Genomic DNA, 19008 nt, shown 5'->3' with positions numbered 1-19008 from the left:
CCCTTGGCACTAAACTTGCACTTGTTGAGCTTGTTGACATCCCACTTAAAAACATCTTACAGATCTGCTTTGTAGGGAACTCGACTTTCCCAAAATGTTGCACAGAATTATAAGCACATAAGAAATGTTAAATAATTGATTTTATACACTTATTAGCAATGTGTGTTATCAGTTTAAGATCACAAATGTCACTGACACTCTGTTAGGAGACAATATACAATGGTTATAAAAAAGTTTTAAGACCCCTTGACTTTTGTGCACTTGTGTTTGTGTTGTGGATTGATTTTGCAGGGATTTATGTCTTTTACTTTACAGCAGCTTCCATTGTGCTGGTCCGCTATAAAATGCTAATATACGGCGTGCTGCATAGTTGAAGGTTTGTACAATAGGTTCTCTTATCTCTGCACAAGACTTTTGGAGCTCTTTTAAAACGACCTTTTATGGTTCTTTCCTACCTCCTTGACTGAAGACTTTTATGCTCAAATGTCCAATTTGGTCATTTGTCCAGTGCTAAGCTTGCCAAGCTTTTATTAGTCTTAGAATCAGTGAGGCCATTCGGTCCTGGGAGAAACTGTAGGCATAGTTGTTGTTTTTTGTCATGACTTGTGTCTTTTCACAATTTGAAAAAGACAGAAAGTTACGATCTAAGAGATGTGGTGGTGTTACGGTGAGGTTAGGAGCTGTGAACGTCAACTGAGGACTAGGTCCAGAACGTCGCCTGCTTTATGTGTTTAAGTACAGTTGTTCAAAAAGACCTTAAATGATGAAGGGAGGAAAAGATTTGGTCACCTGACTATGAGCTTGTTGGATTTGGTATTAATAGTAATGGTATTAAAACAGTGACCTTGTCATGTGATCTTCTCAGCTATAACAAAAGCCGCTCTTCTGAGAAGGCTTCTCACAAGGCTTTAAAGTGACTTTAAATCTGTGGGCATATGTGCCCATTTAGTCAAAAAACATGTATCATTGTATGTATGACTGAGCACTGGTGTGATGGCACGGTGGCTAAGTGGGTAGCACTGTCGCCTCACAGCAAGAAGGTCCTGAGTTTGATCCCCAGGTGGGGTGGTCCGGGTTCTTTCTTTGTGGTGTTTGCATGTTCTCCTCGTGTCTGCGTGGGTTTACTCCGGGTGCTCCGGTTTCCTCCCACAGTCCAAAGACATGCAAGTGAGATGAATTGGAGACACTAAATTGTCCATGACTGTGTTAGATATAACCTTGTGAACTGATGAATCTTCTGTAATGAGTAACTACTGTTCCTGTCATTAATGTAACCAAAAGTGTAAAACATGACGTTAAAATCCTAATAAACAAAAAAACTGGGCACTGGTGTTGGTCAAGAAAGCCTTAATTGATGTTATAGTTCATTCCAAAGCTGTTTAGTGGTGCTGGGGTCAGGGCACACTAGAGTTTCTTTAAACCAAGATTTTCTTCATATCTTTATAGAGCTTGCTTTGTACATGGGCACAGTCATGCTAGAACAAAGAATGCCCTTCCCTAAACTATTGCTGCAGAGATAGAGGCATATAATTTCCTTTATAAAATTGATTTATTACACCTGATAGTAATTGTTGTGGCTGAAACACATAAATTCACTAATTAGAAGGGGCGTCCCAATCCTTTTGTATGCTGGCAAAGAAGGTTACACATTTACATTTTCAGCATTTAGCAGAAGCTTTTATCCAAAGCGACTTACAGTCTAAGCAATTAAGGGTTAAGGGCCTTGCTCAAGGGCACAACAGTGGCAACCTGGCAGTGGTGGGGTTTGAACCAGTGACCTTCTGCTTACTAGTCCAGTACCCTAACCTCTTAGCTCCAACTGCCCTTACACAGTGGCTCATTAGATGCAGAGTTACCAATAATTGTACTTAAATGATTAAATGATTGTAAAGATGCAGGTTAATCCCACTATTTTACTTTAAAAAGGCTAGATTGGGCCGCTCAGGTGGCGCAGCGGTAAAGTACGCTAGCTCACCAGAATACATCGTATCGAATCTCAGCTCTGCCTTTTCGACTAGGCTGGGCGGCTGCATGAACAACGATTGGCTGTTGTTCAGGGTTAGAGGGTAAAAAAAGTCGGACCATAGGTCCTCATAACTGGTGTGACTGCGGCCCCTGCTGGCTGACTGATGGCGCCTGCACAGGGCTGAAGAATAATTCTGATTGGGGTTTTGCCCCTCCGTACACAGTGCCCGTCAAGTGTATGAACTCGACTCGTGCAGGTGAAAAATGCAGTCTGTACTGACTGTACGTGCCGGAGGGGGCGCATGTCAGTTGAGAGGCGTCCTCAGTCAGCGATGAAGGGTCGAATCAGTATAGAGGACGCAATCAGGGTAATTGGACACGACTAGACTGGGGGATAAAAATTGGGGGAAAAAAAGAGGGGAAAAAATATAAATAATAAAAAAAAGGCTAGATTGGTTTGGGAAGATCCGTGTAAGGAAAATCCTAAACGAATCAACTCAGATTAGGTTTCTAATCTTGAACCATTTGTGATAACGGGTTTCTATTGGCTGCCGTATTGAGATAAAGTGAGATTTTCCTAAATGTTGACAAATCCTCTTACTCTGTGCCAACTTATGCAAGATTGGTGTTGAAGGTAAATTCATCTTTCTTTCTCTCTCAGCGTCTACCTCTACCTCGTTTCCCTATACTCAGCCAGCTGTTCTGCCTTATCAGCACTCTGTATTCTGCATGCTCAATCGGCTCAGGGTGACAAGGGTGACTTCGAAACATTCTGATAGGCACTGGGCAAATCACCCAGTTGATCTAAAATATCGACCCACCGCTAGAAGTCATTACACATAATAATGGCAGAAGGGACCTTAAAGATTTGACTTAATTAGGTTTCTAATGCCTTCATTGTGGTTTCTGTGAGGGAATAAAACTGTTGGGTTACCATTGTTTTTTTCTTTTTTTAAGGTTTTAAGTTTATCTGCAGCACATTACATACATATTTGTTGACACAAGTACCTGAGTGTCCACTTGAGTCACAGGTTGGGATGGGAGGTGAACGTGGACAGACTGTATACAAAGTGTCAGAGCCAACTCTACTTCCAGAGGAGTCTGACGTCCTTTGGTGTGAGACACAAGCTGCTGAGGACTTTCTTTGAGTCTGTTATGTCGAATTTGTGCTGGGGCAGCAGTATCACAGCCAAGAACACCAATAAACTTAACAAGACCAGTAGGAAAGCTGGCTCAGTACTGGGGAGCCACTGGACACAGTGGAGACGGAAAGGCAGATGCTGGCTGTGTCAGCAATCATGAAGAACCCACTCCATTAAAACACTACAGGGACAGACTGGTCCTTTTTTTCACTGGTCCCTTGACTGGGAGTGGTCGTGGGGGCGCTGGGCTGACACATACAACAGTCCTCTCTATTTTTGGTGGTCATGTGCTATCTCCTGGGTCTCCGCAAAGCTGTTCTGGGTACATTCTGAGATGTTGTCGGCCCACTTCTTTCTTCTGGATCCTTGGACGGTTCCTTGCAGAATGACCTTCGCAAGGCCGTTGCTTTTGTGACATGGCCATACCATTTTAGTTTCCTCTTTTTAACTCTTGTAAGGAGGTCTTTGTATTGTCCGATGGCTTGCTTGATGGTGCTACGGATCTCTTAGTTTGTGATGTGGTCTTTATAGGAGACGCCAAGGATGGTTCTGTAACATCTCATCTCAACTGCTTGGATCCGTCGCTGTAGTTCTGCTGTTAAGAAAGATGGAGATGACCAGGGCACCTATCAGTGGCTTAGTGGGTAGCACTGCCGCCTCACCTGGGTTCGATCCCCGGGTCCTTTCTGTGTGGAGTTTACATGTTGTCCCCGTGTCTGGGTGGGTTTCCTCCGGGAACTCCGGTTTCCTCCCACAGTCCAAAAACATGCAGTCAGGTTAATTGGAGACACTGAATTGGCCTATAAGTGAATGTGTGTGTGTGTGTGTGTGTGTGTGTGTGTGTATCTGCCCTGCGATGGAAATATAAGAAAATGAATGAATGAATTTCTTTAACACTCCTTTATCCTGGTCAGCGTCACAATGGGTCCGGTTTTCCTGAAATCACCAAGCATAATGCAGTAACAAACCCCAGACCGGAAGACAGTCTATTACAGTGCCTCGGGCATCCTCTAACTCAGACATAACCAATCATGTCTGTTTGTGGACGCTGGCTGGTAGCACTGCTTGGGATTTGAGCCCTGGTTCCTAGGAGTACTAGGCTAGTGCAATCTACCACTGTGACATTCAAGCGTCCATAAGCTTTACTTACAGAATATAATTTAGGTAAATAAGTAATTGATAGTGTGGTATTTAAACCAATTTATTTTTGACACATGCAAAAATGTATTTACATATTAAATTTGTATTTATTTTTATGTTATTTTGTTCATTTTCGAAAGAAGGAAAAAAATAAAGCATACACATTAAAGTGACATTCTCATTCATTTCCACTCTCTCTTCAATTTAAAATCAGGACAATATATCATACAAAAAAGCGTGTTTAGCACCCCCCTCCCCTTCCCCCATGACACTGGTTAACATAAATATGTGTCTTGCAGTAGTCCATGTTTTCAGTAGTTCATCATAATGATGGGTAGCCCACAAGGGGAAATTATTTTTCTCTGTTCTGTAATGACCTGGAATTTGCTTAATGATGTTTTCCTGAAATCTCCTCTTCAGAAAACAAAGATCTCAACCTACGACAAGATGTGGGAGTTTATGAGCAGTCGCAGGCATTCAGTCATGGTGAAGAGTGTGGAGGAAGGCATCCAGCGGGTACTCACCTCAGATTATGCCTTCCTAATGGAGTCCACCACGATCGAGTTTGTCACCCAGCGGAACTGCAACCTCACACAGATCGGCGGCCTTATTGACTCTAAAGCGTATGGAGTTGGGACTCCTATGGGTGAGTTACACAAATACACACATTAACAAAAACCTGAATTTAAATCATTTGAATGAAATGACTTTAGACTTGTCTAAAAGAACATAAAATCTCCAGGATTTCACAACATCAGACTTTATGTTCAGTAATTATTTTGATCGTCAGAAATGTTCTGCATATGTTACATCAAGGAAAATGTCTTATAACAAATCTGGTGTCTGGTGCTAAGTACATGCTGATAAATGGTATAAAAGGTGCGCATGCATTTTCTGTGGCCTCCCAAAGTATAAGAAAAATGATGTGTGGCAGGAATTAAAGTAAATAGCAATAAAATCTATATAATGCTAATATAATAATTACATATAGTAATATAATATAATATAGGACAGATATTTGTCATATATACACCGATCAGCCATAACATTATGACCACCTTCCTAATATTGTGTTGGTCCCCCTTTCTGCTGCCAAAACAACCCTGACCCATCGAGGCATGGACTCCACTAAACATCTGAAGGTGTGCTGTGGTGTTTATGGTCTGCAACAATGCTTAGTTAGGTGTCAAAGTAACATCCACACGGATGGCAGGACCCAAGGTTTCCCAGCAGAACATTGCCCTCGTTCCTCACGTGCATCAATGAGCCTTGGCCGCCCATGACCCTGTCACCGGTTCACCACTGTTCTTTCCTTGGACCACTTTTGATAGATACTGACCACTGCAGGTGACCACAGGAACACCTCACAACATCACAATTTGGCCCTTGTCAAACTCGCGCAAATCCTTACGCTTGTCCATTTTTCCTGCTTCTAACACATCAACTTTGAAAATAAAATGTTCACTTGCTGTCTAATATATCCCACCCACTAACAGCTGCCATGATGAAGAGATAATCAGTGTTATTCACTTCACCTGTCAGTGCTCATAATGTTATGCCTGGTTGGTGTACAGTATAATGAAATGTTTCTTGAGCATATCTTGCTTGTTAGGAAGCTGAGGTTTTGTATGGCACCCCTGGAGCTAAGAGTGTTAAAGATTTTGCTCAAGGCCCCAACAGTGGCTGCATGTGAGCCGTGATTTAAATCCACAATTTTGCTCTCACTGTTAAGCTTTTTAAATAAGAAAAGAGAAAAAAACCCCACAATTTTAATGTATTCTTAGTTATTATTGTTAAGCGTTTTTGGAGAATTTAACAGCATAATTTATTTACCGCTCACACCCACACTGACTGGATAAAAGCCTTTGATCCACACTCAGTGTGGCAATGAAGAGCAATTTACACATGCAAAAATGCTTTTAAATACTGTTTTGTGATATTTGAATGTGTCATGTGTGCAAATATTACCAGTAAACCAGTTGCAGAACATTCACTGGCCAAACACACACACTTGTTGATTTCTAGTAATTGTTACAAATAAGGACGTATTTGCTCACAGAAATCAACAAAGAAAAACATACTAGAACTGGGTAATGCGTGAAATAATAAGTGAACAGCAGGATTAGATTTTAGGCACTGTTACGGTTTGTCCTAATCCTGTAATACACGCAGGGTCTTGGCCGCATTACGCTGGTAAAGGAATTTCAGATTTCATGTTTTCTATTTCACACTTAAAAGTATTTTCACCCAAATTAGAGATTGTATACAAACCTGAATGAAGCTCTTGCTGTGTATGATTATCGACATGATTATAAATATATAAGTAAAAGGGCTTTGAAGAGATAAGCAACTTGAATTGTTATAATAACGTATTTGGGTGGGCACCATGGCTCGGTGGGTAGCACTGTTGCTTCACAGCAAGAAGGTCCTGGGTTTAATTCCCATGTGGATCGGTCTGGGTTCTTTCTCTGTGAAGTTTGCATGTTCTCCCTGTGTCTGTGTGGGATTACTTCCACAGTCTAGAGAGATGCAGCCAGGCAAAATAAAGATATAGCCGGCGACAGGGCCATGGGCGGCCAAGGCGCACTGATGCCTGTGGGGAGTGAACGCTGGCCCATGTGGTCCGATCCAACAGACGAGCTACTGTAGCTCAAACTGCTGAAAAAGTTAATGCTTGTTCTGATAGGAAGGGGTCAGAATACACAGTGCATCACAGTTAGTTGCATATGTACAGAAAAAAAATCATATGCAGCCCCATACCAGTCAGAGTGCCCATGATGACCCCTGTCCTTTGTCAAAAGTGGCAACAATGGGCACATTTTTTTTCTGTACATATGCAAATTCTGCTGAGCATGTAAATTTGTACATTGTCTACATATAGTCTTGTCTGTATATTGTATTGTTTGTAAATTGTAGAGAGTTAACAACAGCCGGAAACAAATTCCTTGTGTGTGTAAACATACTTGGCGAATATAGCTGATTCTGATTCGGATTCTGATTCGGATCGGAACTGGACCACAAAACAATGAAAGAAGGTGGCCTGGTCTGATCACATTTTCTTTTACATCACGTGGATGGTCGGGTGTGTGTGCGTCGCTTACCTGGGGAACACATGGCACCAGGATGCGCTATGGGAAGAAGGCAAGCCGGCGGAGGCAGTGTGATGCTTTGGGCAATGTTCTGCCGGGAAATCTTGGGTTCTGCCATCCATGTGGATGTTACTTTGACACGTACCACCTACCTAAGCATTGTTGCAGACCATGTACAGCCTTTCAAATGGTTCCAGAATGGTTTGAGGAGCACAGTTTGAGGTGTTGACTTGGCCTCCAAATTCCCCAGATCTCAATCCAATCGAGCATCTGTGCCAGTGAGGCCCCACCTTGCAACTTACAGGAGTTAAAGAATCTGCTGCTAACATCTTGGTGCCTCTAAGTGTTTCTGATTGTTTCTTTGTGTCTCACATGATGGATTCTGCATCTTATCCTTAAGAGGCAGTGCTTTGAAAGCTGAAAATAACAACCTTGGTACCTTGATGCACAAATCAAAGGATTTTAGACCAGTTTAGTTGGCAGATAGCACATCCACCACTTCAGTTTCAATATGTCGGATCAGCAGGCAAAGCCAAGATTCCTAGCAGCATTGTTCATGTTGTTTTCAGTAAGCTGTTGTTTACGGTGTGTAGAATGTTTACGTCTGGAGGGTCACAGGGGGTGTATGTGTGTTCGTGGGGGGTTATGGTAGCCAACCATCTCCATTGCTGTCAGAGACATGAAACAAGAATGCAAATGAAGGTATGAATGTGTATTACCTCTCATAGCTGCTTATTCCCAAGATACAGTGTATATATGTATATATACCCGGGGTTGTAGGGTAAAAAATACACACAGTGCATTCGTAACAGGGTGCTTGGTGTAGTGTTTTTTATTGTGCCCTTTGCAGGAATCTAAATTGCTAATCATAATGTTTTAGTATCAGTTGCCATTGGCAGACTTATTTCTCATCCTAAATTTCATTTAGCATATTATATATATCATTGACTTGTTTGTCAGGTTGCGTTAACAGAATAGAATAGACGTCTTTGATGCTGCTGGATGTAGAAAGCTGGCGGAGCATCTCGTGCTTTAGTGGACTGCACAGCACACGTGCATGACAATACTTTGAACTAGGTTTGCTTCAAAAGAAAATACACCACTTTGATGTCTTGTTAGTTGCTTTGACAGCTGGGATTTTCTCATGCAAATACATTTCTTTAAGACCCATCTGACAATGAAAGCCCCCGCCAATACATGGAAACTGTCACAAAAATACTCAACGAGGTGCATTACCGAAAATTCAGAAATAATGAGCTGGTTTGCATTGTATGTGTAATACATCTCATTTCAATCTGATGTCCAGACAATTCTGACTGCTTGTGTAAATACATGTACAGTGTATCACAAAAGTGAGTACACCCCTCACATTTCTGCAAATATTTTATTATATCTTTTCATGGGACAACACTATAGAAATAAAACTTGGATATAACTTAGAGTAGTCAGTGTACAACTTGTATAGCAGTGTAGATTTACTGTCTTCTGAAAATAACTCAACACACAGCCATTAATGTCTAAATAGCTGCAACATAAGTGAGTACACCCCACAGTGAACATGTCCAAATTGTGCCCAAAGTGTCAATATTTTGTGTGACCACCATTATTATCCAGCACTGCCTTAACCCTCCTGGGCATGGAATTCACCAGAGCTGCACAGGTTGCTACTGGAATCCTCTTCCACTCCTCCATGATGACATCACGGAGCTGGTGGATGTTAGACACCTTGAACTCCTCCACCTTCCACTTGAGAATGCGCCACAGGTGCTCAATTGGGTTTAGTCCATCACCTTTACCTTCAGCTTCCTCAGCAAGGCAGTTGTCATCTTGGAGGTTGTGTTTAAGGTCGTTATCCTGTTGGAAAACTGCCATGAGGCCCAGTTTTGGAAGGGAGAGGATCATGCTCTGTTTCAGAATGTCACAGTACATGTTGGAATTCATGTTTCCCTCAATGAACTGCAGCTCCCCAGTGCCTGCAGCACTCATGCAGCCCAAGACCATGATGCTACCACCACCATGCTTGACTGTAGGCAAGATACAGTTGTCTTGGTACTTCTCACCAGGGCGCCGCCACACATGCTGGACACCATCTGAGCCAAACAAGTTTATCTTGGTCTCGTCTGACCACAGGGCATTCCAGTAATCCATGTTCCTGGACTGCTTGTCTTCAGCAAACTGTTTGCTGGCTTTCTTGTGCGTCAGCTTCCTTCTGGGATGACGACCATGCAGACCGAGTTGATGCAGTGTGCGGCGTATGGTCTGAGCACTGACAGGCTGACCTCCCACGTCTTCAACCTCTGCAGCAATGCTGGCAGCACTCATGTGTCTATTTTTTAAAGCCAACCTCTGGATATGACGCCGAACACGTGGACTCGACTTCTTCGGTCGACCCTGGCGAAGCCTGTTCCGAGTGAAACCTGTCCTGGAAAACCGCTGTATGACCTTGGCCACCATGCTGTAGCTCAGTTTCAGGGTGTTAGCAATCTTCTTATAGCCCAGGCCATCTTTGTGGAGAGCAACAATTCTATTTCTCACATCCTCAGAGAGTTCTTTGCAATGAGGTGCCATGTTGAATATCCAGTGGCCAGTATGAGAGAATTGTACCCAAAACACCAAATTTAACAGCCCTGCTCCCCATTTACACCTGGGACCTTGACACATGACACCAGGGAGGGACAACGACACATTTGGGCACAATTTGGACATGTTCACTGTGGGGTGTACTCACTTATGTTGCCAGCTATTTAGACATTAATGGCTGTGTGTTGAGTTATTTTCAGAAGACAGTAAATCTACACTGCTATACAAGCTATACACTGACTACTCTAAGTTATATCCAAGTTTCATGTCTATAGTGTTGTCCCATGAAAAGATATAATAAAATATTTGCAGAAATGTGAGGGGTGTACTCACTTTTGTGATACACTGTATAAAACAAGCAGGTGTAAATGTGGCCCAACATTCCTGATTCAGTTTGAGCTAAATGATAAATCAATTCACATTTACATTTTAGGCATCTAGCGGACGCTTTTATCCACAGCGACCCACAGTACTGTGACAGTATATATTGTCTAAGCAATTGAGAGTTAAGGACCTTGCTTAAGGCCCAACAGTGGCAACCTGGCAGTGGTGGGGCTTGAACCAGTAACCTGTTGATTACTAGTCCAGTACCTTAACTGCTAGACTACAACCGCCCTGTATCCTGTGCCCTGTATCAATGAAAATGCTTCAAGTTTTTAAAAAAACTACAGCGTTTACCTAGAACTCTCCTGCAATTCTGTTTCTGTGACTTAAACCACCCCTTAAAACTGACTTAAAGTGTGTAAAATTGCACAATATCAGTATGCTGTAAACTAAAACAAACACAAATGTGTTTGTTAAAGACTGTTAAAGACGTCCAGACTGCTGTGCCAAACAATGCTGCTCCTGCTAGATGTGACGGCATTCCTAGCAGCACTGTTTATGTTGTTTTCAGTGAGCTGTTGTTTACAGAGTGTAGAATGTTTATGTCTGGAGGGTCACAGGGTTCAAATTATTCTCCAGGCTACCCAAGGAGGATGGGTCCCTGCTGAGTCTGGTTCCTCTCAAGATTTTGTCCTGTAATTTTAAGGGAGTTTTTCCTTGCCACTGTTGCCCTCGGCTTGCTCAACAGGGGTTTTTGGTCTGTAGGTGCTGGATTCTGTAAAGTTGCTTTGAGACAATGTTCATTGTAAAAAGCGCTATATAAATAAAATTGACTTGACGTGACGTGTGGTTAAAAGTGCAATGGATAACATTTCATTCCTAAACATTTCTAATACTTTCCTTCCTTGTTATGAGTTTAAAAATAAAATAAAAAGTAAAAACATTGCCACTCGGGTGGTGCAGGGGTAAAATACGCTAGCTGGGATTGTGAATACATCGATTGAACAACGATTGACTGTTGTTCAGGGTGGGATGACCCGCACCAGGGTTCCTCATAACTGGTACAATTATGATCTCTGCTTGCTGATTGATGGCTCCTGCACAGGGTTGGGGAATAATGCATTGATCAGGGTGTGGCTCTCCGTACACAAGGCACATATTCTGCCTTGTGCAGGTGAAAAGAGGCAGTCGGTACTGCACACGTGTCGGAGGGGGCGTGTGTCAGTTGCGAAGCTTCTCAGTCAGCAGTGGAGGGTTGTATCGGTAGAGGTGAAGCGTGATGCAATCAGGGTAATTGGATATGACTACAGTGGGGGGGGGGGGTGGAGAAAAAGAGGGAAAAAAGTAAAAACATTAAAGATGGATGGATGGATGGATGGATGGATGGATGGATGGATGGATGGATGGATGGATGGATGGATGGATGGATGGATGGATAGATAGATAGATAGATAGATAGATAGATAGATAGATAGATAGATAGATAGATAGATAGGACAGCAAGGGAATCATGTTGAGTAAACAGAGAACATACCACTATACAACATTATACATTTGCTTTCATGTGTCTGACTGTGTACTGACCCTTGCTATGAGCTATGATGATTACTGAGCCAGCCTGGCCGAAAACCCGCACCTGTGTCATGCCTCTTCTAACCTTGTATTACTGTAGTAGTGTGATTGTGTGCTTGCTGTTACTGAGCAATGGATTCCACTCTCTAATGGAAAATTCCTGAGAGGAATGTAAGGCTGTGAAAGAGGAGAATCATTCAGCATTTAATAGCTAGAAGGAAAAAAAAAAAAACGCTCAGAAAGAGCAGCCAAAAATTCTTGTATAGTAATGTGAAGAATTATAATTATTATAAATAAAATAATACAATTATAGTTATTGAAGCTCAAGGTAGGAATAGCCAGTTACAAATTTAAGGTGACAATTATTGTTTCCCAGAAACAATTTATTTATGTATTTTATTTTACATTAAGGCATTTGGCAGGCACTTTTACTGTAGTAAAGGGACTTGAGACAAATAATAAATAATCTAAACAGCTGAGGGTTATGGGATGGAGGGAATTAAATCCTATGTTAAAATAATGTACACATTTTAAATAAATGAAGTACATTCATTTAAAACACAACACGTTTTTCTGTGGAGCTGTACACAGGAATATAATATTGTGTAATCAGTTATTTTATCAAAATCATTAGGTACAGGTAATGTTTATTGCTGTTTAATATTAATAAATGATGATGCAGAGTGTAGGCTCCGAACTGTTTTAGCGTCCTTTATAAACACATTTTATTATTTATTAATACCTTTACATTAGCAGCTTTATTTTTTTTCTACTTTATTCATGCTTTTCTCCCATTTTCTCCCAATTTTGCGTAGTCAATTTGTCTTCCGCTGCTGGGGGATCCCTGATTGCAGTCGAGGTGGGTATATTGCTGCTCACGCTCCCTCCGACCCACGTGCAGCCCATGGCAGAACCCTTTTTCACCTATGCACTCAGCACAGTCTCTATCTTCTAATCAGGGTCCTTATACAGCGTTTGAAGACCCCACCCACATAGTCCGGTCATCCCGCCCTAGCAGAACAGTGTCTGCTGCAGGCACTGCAATTATGGCTGTGGCAACGACGAGTTTCGAACCGAGGAGTTCAGAATCTCGGCGCTGGTGTGCTAGCGGAAAACCCGCTGTGCCACCTGGGTGCCTTACATTAGCAGCTTTATTTAAATATATAAATGTCCAACTCTGCCTGGTTCATTTGTTCTATCACTAACCTAGGTCTTTTTTATCTGCCTGTATATTGACTCTAGCTATAACTGTTAAATGATTTTCTAAATAAACCTACATGTATTACACAATTGTATTAATCTGTAAACTCAGCTTTAAACTCAGCCTTATGTATTTATTGTTCTAATGTTTAATTAATGCCAAAAGTCCCTATTAGTGTTGCAGTTTATTTAAAATTATAACTAGTGAGCTCTTTCTATTTAAGGCTTTTATAGCATGTAACAGTATGCATAATTTTAAAGAAGATGATTACATCCATTACACAGCGTTTATAACCTAATTGTCTGGTAAATGAATTCATTATGTTGAAGGTTGATTTGAATGTTAATCACAGTGTGAAAAGCATTGTGTTTTGAAGAAAAACTTTTGTTCCTTGTTTGCTAGTGAAAGTGCTGAAATAATTTCTGCTTTAATAGAATCATGTTTAATGGCAGAGGATTTTGTTTAGCCTTGTATATTTCTTACACAGTTCTTATACAGTTGTTCTAGTGAACTGTACAAAAATTAAAGAAACGAATTTACGTTACATTTATTATTTTAATTTTTTGTGCTTAATAAATAAAACACATGACCACACGCAACGTCCTTTATAGCCTTTACAGCAAGAAATCTATTAGCAAACATTTTATTATTATCCACATTCAGGGAAAACTAAATCACTGTTTCTTAGGGAAAATACATTTTCAGTCACTTTTGTTTTAAAATTATGTAATTGAAACACATTTACATACATTTACTAAATGTAAACATAAAAGTTAACAACAACAATACTACTACTACTACTACTAATAATAAAAATAATAATAATAATAACAATACTACTACTACTACTACTACTACTAATAATAATACTAATAATAATAATACTATTACTACTACTACTACTAATAATAATAATAATAATTATCATTATTATTATTAATAATAATAATAATATTAATAATAATAATAATATTAATAATAATAATAATAATATGTTATTATTAATCAAGGATTACGGCACAGTGGCTCGGTGGGTATCACTGTTGCCTCACAGCAAGGAGGTCTTGGGTTCGATCCCCAGACGGGCGGTCTGGGTCCTTTCTGTGTGGAGTTTGCATGTTCTACCTGTGTCTGTGTGGGTTTCCTTTGGGAGCGCCGGTTTCCTCCCACAGTCCAAAAACATGCAGTCAGGATCATTGGAGATACTGACTGCCCTATGGGTGAATGTGTGTGTGTGTGTGTGTGTGTCTCTGCCCTGCGATGGACTGGCACCCCATCCAGGGTGTTACTGTGTGGCTTGTGCCCATTGAAAAGCTGGGATAAGCTCCAGCACCCCACCTGCGACCCTAATTGGATAAGCGGTTAAGAAAATGAGTGAGTAATCAAGGACTAGGACACTATATTAAAACACAAGTTTATAAATTACTTAATTATATATAATACTGATGTGAGTAACGGTAAATATGTGCAAATTGTTACATCATTGCATTATAAAACAATATAAAACAAAAACGTTAACGTTATTGTGAAGTTGCATTTATAATGAGGCTGAAGGAGTTTCCCTACCTTCCTTAGTAAGTTCTCTTTATAAGTGCAGTACACAAACACACACACACACACACACAAATTGTTCAAACATGTATGCTCTATGAACAAGTATAGATTGCTTTATTAATATTTCTAAATAACCGCATGATGCTCATTTGAATCGCTGCAAAACTTTGGACATTAAGTCTAAAATTCAGACAAAGATTTCATTGCATCCACAACTATCATCTGATTCATCATTATGATCCTCATTCATCATCCACAGATCAGAGAAATCTATTCTGCATTGACCGGAAAATGACCAATGTTTGTTTAGCTCAGTGCTTTTCTGACAAAAAAGTAAAGAAAAGAAAATAGCCGGGCTGTAACAGTCTGCACAACAAAATGTACATTCTGTAATCAAAGAATTATGATATAAAGCATGAGAACTAAGTTTTTGGTAACAATGCAGTCTCACACTATTTGCTACTGCATTTTACATATTATTAGTGTTAAATATTTAATGCATTTATTTAATTACAACCTTAAACCAGAAAAAATGCAGTGTTTTGTATATATTCTTTGACTTTTATTTCATTGCAGACAGAATGGACCCAAAATATTAAATTTTTTGTCTGCTCAACGTCATTTTAATTGTTAATATACATCCATTACTGCATTTTAGGCCTGCAACACATTTCAAAAAAAGTTGGGATGGTAAAGCATTTACCACTTTGTAATGTTGCCATTCCTTCTCAGAACACTTAAAATGCTGGCACACCTGGCACTTCTCTTGTTAATAAGGCTGTAGTTCATAGATTTGTTAATAAGCCTATAGGTAATAAGACTGTTGTTACTAAGGTTGTAGTTAATAAGGTTATAGTTAATGAGGCTGTAGTTCATAAGTTTGAAGTTACCAAGGCTGTAGGTAATAAGACTGTCGGTAACAACGCTGTCATTAATAAGGCTGTAGTTCATAAGTTTGAAGTTAATAAAGCTGTATGTAATACAGATGTGGTTAATAAGGCTGTAGTTAATAAGGCTGTATTTAATAAGGCTATAGTTTATAAGGCTGTAGTTAATAAGGTTGTAGTTAATAAGGCTGTATTTAATAAGGCTATAGTTTATAAGGCTGTAGTTAATAAGGTTGTAGTTAATAAGGCTGTAGTTGATGAGGCTGTAGTTGATAATGCTGTAGTTGATGAGGCTGTAGTTGATAAGGCTGTTGTTTTTAAGGTTATAGTTAATAAGGCTGTAGTTGATAAGGCTGTAGTTAATACAGTTGTGGTTAATAAGGCTGTAGTTAATACAGTTGTGGTTAATAAGGCTGTAGTTAATACAGTTGTGGTTAATAAGGCTGTAGTTAATACAGTTGTGGTTAATAAGGCTGTAGTTGATGAGGCTGTAGTTGAAAAGACTAGTTAATACAGTTGTGGTTAATAAGGCTGTAGTTAATAAGGCTGTAGGTAATACATATGTGGTTAATAAGGCTGTTGTTAACAAGGCTGTAGTTAATAAGGCTATAGTTTTTAAGGCTGTTGTTAATAAGGCTGTAGTTGATATGGCTGTAGTTAATACAGTTGTGGTTAATAAGGCTTTAGTTGATAAAGCTGTAGTTAATACAATTGTGGTTAATAAGGCTGTAGTTCATTAGTGTGTAGTTAACAAGGCTGTAATTAATACAGTGGTAGTTAATAAGGCTGAAGTATATAAGGCTGTAGTTTATAAGGCTGCCATCAATAATGTTATAGTAAATAAGGCTGTTGTTAGTAAGGCTGTAGTTAATACAGTTGTAGTTAATAAGGCTGTAGTTAATACAGTTGTAGTTGATAACATTGTAGTCTGCACTGAATAATCTTTTGCATAATGTTACCGGAGTAAGATAAGATTGGAAATTGTACAATAGTTTGTACACTTCTTCTTGTCTTCTTTCTTTGATATTGAGATATAAACCAAGCAAATGATTTAGCATTTGTAAAGAGATTTAAATTCAAGAACATTGCGTTCATCGATTAACTCTCCACTAATAGCTGTCTGGTATTGATAATATGAATTCAAAAACATGTAAAGTTTTACATGCTAAATAATCAGTATTTCCTACTAAAACCATGACAAGGGTAAAGCAGTTAGGAAAAAAATTAATAAAAGTAGAAAAAAAAAGTAAAGAAGGAATGCTGTAATTTTGAACTTAGGTTGGGATTTGGAGAAATTGTATACTAGATGCTATATAGAGTGTGAATAATAATGTTACCATTTATAGAGCACTTGTACTAAGTGCATTACCACCTGTTTTTTAGATCTTTTACCTCATTTGCTCTTTCCCAACATTACGTTAGCTTCGTTAGTCTAGTCTTTTTTAAGCGGTGCTTTAAGTGGGCAGTTGTGTTTATCCTTTGTGTATTGCAGAAATAGAAAGCACCCCAGTCAGCTTTCAGAAAATGTGGCATGCCTCTTCCCCAGAGGGGTCATTAAGAGGAGTCATGTACACTACCATGTCATCAAACATCTGCCAGGGGTGTGTTGGTGCAAACTGGGATGCTTGCTTGAGAGTAAACATTTTCTCCTGTCTGTTTCTCCCAGGACTTACATTGGCCTTGCTTTCTAATTAGTATACATCTGTAATGTGTTTGATTTGACATGATTAATCTCTCAAGTAGTGCAAATCATGTGTATTAACAGTTTCCTTATTGCTTAAACAGTAGTGACTGTATTACTTTTATATAGACAGATCTTTAGTATTATTACTATTAAGCTTCACCAGTAGTTTTAAGTGACTTATAGGTGGAAACTAAAGCAAAAGGAGGGAAATAAACCAATCAAGCACCATGTTTTATTGTTTTTATGCTTAATTAAAGACAATGAGAGGCCAACCATGAGACATTTCTGTCAAGTGCAGTATTAATGAAGCAAACTGTTCATCTAACTTTCTTCTGTGCGGTCTTACTTGAACAAATTTTATAACCTATTAAATGGAATTGAAACTGATTAGCCGATATTTGCTGATAGGGCGTTTGACTTGGCGTGTGATTTTATTGCAGGACAATGCGTCAGGGATTCACTAGCTGTTATTTTTTTTTAGTCTGACAGATTACAGCTATGGGTCTTATTTGGAATTCAGTCTAGCCTGGCACTTAATGCCTCGCGTTTGGTTCATCTGGAGGAGCAGGTAATGATGCCCAAGCTGTGAGGGGCTCATCTTCATTACTCAAATGTACAGGATAGAAACATGCTACTTTCCTAAACACTAATTTATGTGCTGGTGTGCAGAAGACATTTTGCATGGTAATATGCAAATCTTTGGTAGGGATATTTCTCTTTCTCCAGGGGATTTATATATATATATATATATATATACTCAGAAAAACCTGTTAGTCCTTTTGTATTGTAAAAGCTGTATTTTTTTTTTGTTTTGTAAAGGATTTTACTAGATGAACTGCTGTGCTACTAATCTGAGTTCTACATTCTATCTATCCATCCATCCATCCATCTATCTATCTAAGCTTAGCTAATCAGAAAAAAAGCAAGGTCAAGCAAGATTTTTAAATGTTAGCCCTTAGATTGTCAAAACAATCATTAAGCTCTATGGTAAAACCTGCACTGACCTTACAGCAGGCCGATTTAGGACACAACAATGGTACTCTTGAATTTCTGTTAACTCAAGAAGTACACATTCAGCAAAACAGAATTTAGAAAATTGAGTTATTGATGTTAGAGAAAATGCCAAATATAGGCCAGGAGTTGATATATACGCTTGGCGTTTGCCAAAAGGTACCTAGAGGACTCTCAAACAGTGAGAAGCAAGTTTCTCTAGTCTGATGAAACCTAAATTGAACTTTTTGGCCTGAATACCAAGCATCACATCTGGAGGAAACCAGGCACCGCTCATCACCTGGCTAATGCCATCCCTACAGTAAAGCATGGTGGTGGCAGCATCATTATGTGGGGATGTTTTTCAGCAGCGGGACCGGGACGACTAGTCCTGATCAGTGCAGCTAATTAAACCGAGATCCTTGAAGAAAACCTGCTCCAGAGCTCTCTGGACCGCAGACTGGGGTGAAGGTTTACCTTCCAACATGACAACGACCCAAAGCACACGGCCAAGAGAATAAAGGCGTGGCTTCAGAGAAAGTCTGTAAATGTCTTTGAGTGGCCCAGCCAGAGCCCAGACCTGAATCCAATCAAACATCTGTGGAAGGAGCTGAAAATGGCTGTGTACCGACGTTCCCCAACCATCCTGACGGAGCTTGCAAGGATATGCCAAGAGGAATGGGCCAAAATGTCCAGAAACAAGTGTGCCAAGCTCGTAGCTTCTTTCCCAAGACGTCTTGAAGCTGTAATTGCTGCCAAAGGTGCATCAACCAAGTATTAGGCTAAGGGTGTGTAACAGATATGTAACCCCTAAATAAACCTAAAATTAACCTGACTGCATGTCTTTGGACTTGTGGAAGGAAACTGAAACACCCGGAGG

General features: G+C 39.9%; 1 protein-coding gene across 1 annotated transcript in view; it reads left to right on the top strand.

Moving 5' to 3' along the window:
* Positions 1-19008, top strand: part of grik2 (glutamate receptor, ionotropic, kainate 2) — a 289146-nt gene that overhangs the window by 253534 nt on the left and 16604 nt on the right. Inside the window, exon 14 of the mRNA XM_062991399.1 lies at positions 4668-4893. Coding sequence (XP_062847469.1) covers positions 4668-4893 — 226 coding nt within the window. The remainder of the gene's footprint in view (positions 1-4667; positions 4894-19008) is intronic.

Source organism: Trichomycterus rosablanca, chromosome 3 (assembly GCF_030014385.1).
Source record: "Trichomycterus rosablanca isolate fTriRos1 chromosome 3, fTriRos1.hap1, whole genome shotgun sequence".
Taxonomy (NCBI): domain Eukaryota; kingdom Metazoa; phylum Chordata; class Actinopteri; order Siluriformes; family Trichomycteridae; genus Trichomycterus; species Trichomycterus rosablanca.
The sequence above is the reverse complement of the archived record's forward strand: the minus strand, read 5'-3'. Positions and strand labels throughout refer to the sequence as shown.